Consider the following 3,933-nt stretch of genomic DNA (forward strand, 5'->3'; position numbering starts at 1 on the left):
AGAGGCGGTTTCCCTCTGGGAGGGGTTTCAGTGAGTAGCTGGATGAGGTCTGGAGCAGTCATCCCTGATCACACCTCACTTTTATCCAGAACTGCACATCTGGATGCAGCTTTACTGGTCTAGATATTATAACCGCATCCTAATTTTATTGCTGCTGCTAGGTCATGATCTACTACAAATAACAGTAATAATCTATGTGGAAACTTCTTTGAAGACAATTGTTGATATTTCTAGAATAAAATTAAGTAAAAACAACTACACTTAACGAAATCTTAGATCACAAAGGATTTAGAAAAGTTGACTGAGTGTCAAGACCCTGTTAAGTCATACTTGTGCTGTCAGCTTAGCATCCTCCATCAGGCTTGAAAGATATGTCTTTTCACTTTTCAGCTTTCAGAATCATCCATTAGTTGTTATATTATTTAAAATAAAACCTCAAAATATTTTGCTTTTATTTCAACTTTTTTATTTGAATGTTTTAGTATTCAATATCACCCAGTAACAGCTTTCTGATATCTAACCGCAGAAATGTCTATATGATACCATAATGATAACTTCCCCCCCAGTTGTTTTTCCAAACAAATTCTCTGCAATATCCTCTTGATTTGTGGAGCATTTCAATAACAGGGAAATATGGCTTGATGGAATTTTTCTGACTAGTTCTGCTGGAGACAGATATGAAAAAGTGATGTGCAAGAGTATTTTGAATCATTCCACCCTTAGATCTGATTCAATAAAAGCCAATACATAATAATTTGTAGAGGAATGACAAATTCAGTAGGGAAAATGAAAAAAATCCAAAGAATAATGCGGTGCTCAAGAGGATAAAATCTAAGCTACAATTCAGAGTGAAAAATCCCTGTGTTACCTTGACTTGTCTTCAGTAGAGTTTAACTGCTCATAGTAGTTGTAAATTTACCCCTTCTCTTGCCTTGCCATTTATCTTGTTTCTTGGTTTTCCATATGGTTTATACGCTAGAAGGCTCCAATGAGGTCAGCAAATGAAACCTCAAATATTTCATTCCTTAGCAGCCTCCTGTCAGATGGAATATTTCTGGGACATAAAATCAAGTGACAGCCTGTGACTCTGAATCCTGGCATGGGCAATCAGAAAGGGAGTGGGCTGGTGTCGGTGGCCCAGACCCTGCAGTCTCTGCACAGGCTGAATTTTCAATGACATGATCTGAAAAAAAAGCAGCTTCCATTTGACTCCGCGCACACACATATTTTATTTGCTTCTATTTAACTGAAAAGGAGCTGTTGCCAGGAAATAAGTTTTTCTGAATGCAAGCACTTACGTGTATTCCATTTGCACTGAGGAAGGCACGTGGGAAAAGATTATTACACAATTGTCATATATTGACAAAATCTTCCTACGATCAAAACCTCATTCGGCTCCCACCATTCATGATACCAAAAATCTGTCTCCTCCCACAGACAAAAACATATGTAGTTTGATAATAATGATGAGATTTCTACTCCATTGAACATGGTACTCATTCTTGCTTTAAATCTCAGTAAGATTCAAATGGAAACATCTTTACAAATTTTTATTTTTGTGCTCTGCATTTTTAGATCCTCACTTGGGAAACAAATTTTATACAATGTTATGCATTTTAAAAAGCTCCTATCTCTCTAAGTAATTTCTAGAGACAGCTGCATAAAACCAGTTTCAATGGTAATTGAAAGCTTTCCTTGGAGCGATTTAATGATAACTCCATTTATTAGTATCATGTTATGTGATAATAACTTTTCCTAGCTTATGCTATGATAATTACATTGTTTAGAATATCTAATAATAAAGCAATTTTCTTCTTCTTGGCTCTTTCATTCCTAGATACTGCTAGCACGGAATGCTCCTTGCAATTTCCAGACAGAGATTACGTGTGGTGGGACATCTTCATGAAAATCTGTGTCTTTGTCTTTGCATTTGTTATTCCAGTTCTCATTATAATTGTTTGCTATACTCTGATGATCCTGCGCCTTAAAAGCGTACGGCTTCTCTCGGGGTCTCGAGAAAAAGATCGAAACCTGCGCCGCATCACCAGGTTGGTTCTTGTGGTTGTGGCAGTTTTTATTATCTGTTGGACTCCTATTCACATTTTTGTGCTGGTTGAAGCGTTAGGGGATGTGTCCCACAGTACTGCTGCTATATCCAGCTATTACTTCTGTATTGCTTTGGGTTACACCAACAGCAGCCTCAATCCAATCCTTTATGCTTTTTTGGATGAAAACTTCAAGAGATGTTTCAAGGACTTCTGCTTCCCCTTTAAGATGAGGATGGACAGGCAGAGCACCAGCAGAGTCAGAAACACTGTGCAAGACCCAGCTTATACGAGGGAAGCAGATGGAACAAACAAACCTGCATGACTAGTCGTGGAGATGTCATCTTACTGTCCTCAAGAGAGAGAAGAGTCCAACGACCTAGGACTGACACAGATCACCACTGCAGTTTGAACTAGTCTCACCCAGACAGACATTTCTGGAATATTTCAGAAATCCTAGTAGTCTGAACTAAAGCAAGTTTATTATCGGCAAACAAGAAAGCTCAAATGAAAAGGACCTGGCTGACGGTCAGGTGTTGGCACCATGTTTGCTGTACTTGAGCAGGTACTAATCACACTTTTGGGGAGACAGGACGTAGTGTTGAACTAGCTGATTCTGGATAAGGGAAGTTCTGGCTTTTCTCTTTACAATACGTAAGGTTCTGTTAAGCAACATTTGGTCATAACGCTGAGTTATGCCAGGAACTTTTGCCCCAACAGTGATTGCTTCTGAATTGTGTAGTTTAACAACTTGATTTGTCATATTCTTTTACAGCAAAGAGTGTTGTTTAGGGTTCTGCAGAACAATGCAAGAGCTGTAATCAATATTGTCCTCGACTAATATATCTGTGACATTTGTCTGTGCTGTGGAAATCCAATTTAAGCATGATCTGCCTACACACCGAAGTGATTTCATTGTGTCTGTGTATGGTAAAGCATTTTGGCATTTAAAAATATTGGGATTTAAGGAGAATTGTTAGTATATTTTTAGCACGTGTTTAATCACCTGTGTGATGTTTTCTATGTGTGATTTTCCAAGGTGATTGTGTATTTATTGATTGTGAATCATATAATATGCATTTTCAGAGTGTATTTTGAACAAGAGGTTAGAAATCTTCAAGTACTTCACGTGTTACAAAACTGATAAAAACTGTGCCACATTCATTACATGGGGGGAAATAATCACATTCCATTTTCAGTAAAGGGGATAAACGGACATACTTAAAAATAGTGCTGTACTTGTTTTCCTGGACAATTTGTAAGCAGACTAAAATAAATATTTGACAAATTAGAAACTAGTGAATTAGCACGTGGATTAACTGGATTGATACGAAGGAAATGAAGATTAAATATACTGGATGCTTTAATGGCACTTGATTGGAAAAGTTCCCGTCTTACTGATGATGATATATTTTCTTTGATACAGTCCTATGAATTCAGTAAATTTCTTTGTTTTCCTGTGAAGATGGAGATGCCAAGGCACAGCTACACAAGTTACTGGCTTGCTGAAGGTAAGTTTGTGGTAAAACTGAGCCTAACTTTCAGTCTGTAGTCTTTTATCTTCCCAATTGTTATATATTACTACCCCCACTTCTGCTACTGCTGAAGTTTGGAGGAATGTTCTCATTATCTTCACTGGGAATAGATCTGCTTACCAGACACCTTCCTGGTAACTCCGTTCTTTATACAAAATCATGAATAAGGTGGGTGCCTTCATTGCATGGCAAATTTTCTCAGAAACAGTCTGGTTTGGTCCTATGCACACCAGTATAAATCATGAGATTTGCTCTTGTAGCTGGCAGTACAGTTCCTGTGGAAACGCTGTAGAGATTCAGGCCTCTGCATAACTTCCACGTCCTTTAGTGTTCAGTCATGTATGTCAAATATT

General features: G+C 37.9%; 1 protein-coding gene across 2 annotated transcripts in view; it reads left to right on the plus strand.

Moving 5' to 3' along the window:
* OPRK1 (opioid receptor kappa 1) overlaps positions 1-3,416 on the plus strand; it is a 22,300-nt gene extending 18,884 nt beyond the window's left edge. Inside the window, exon 4 of one of the 2 annotated variants that reach the window (XM_009289347.2) lies at positions 1,838-3,416. In XM_009289347.2, coding sequence (XP_009287622.1) covers positions 1,838-2,370 — 533 coding nt within the window. In that variant the 3' untranslated portion in view covers positions 2,371-3,416. The remainder of the gene's footprint in view (positions 1-1,837) is intronic. The other variant, XM_019474618.1, reaches the window with a different exon arrangement.
* Positions 3,417-3,933: the final 517 nt, after the last annotated feature.

Source organism: Aptenodytes forsteri, unplaced genomic scaffold (genome assembly GCF_000699145.1).
Source record: "Aptenodytes forsteri isolate BGI_AS27 unplaced genomic scaffold, ASM69914v1 Scaffold139, whole genome shotgun sequence".
Lineage (NCBI taxonomy): Eukaryota > Metazoa > Chordata > Aves > Sphenisciformes > Spheniscidae > Aptenodytes > Aptenodytes forsteri.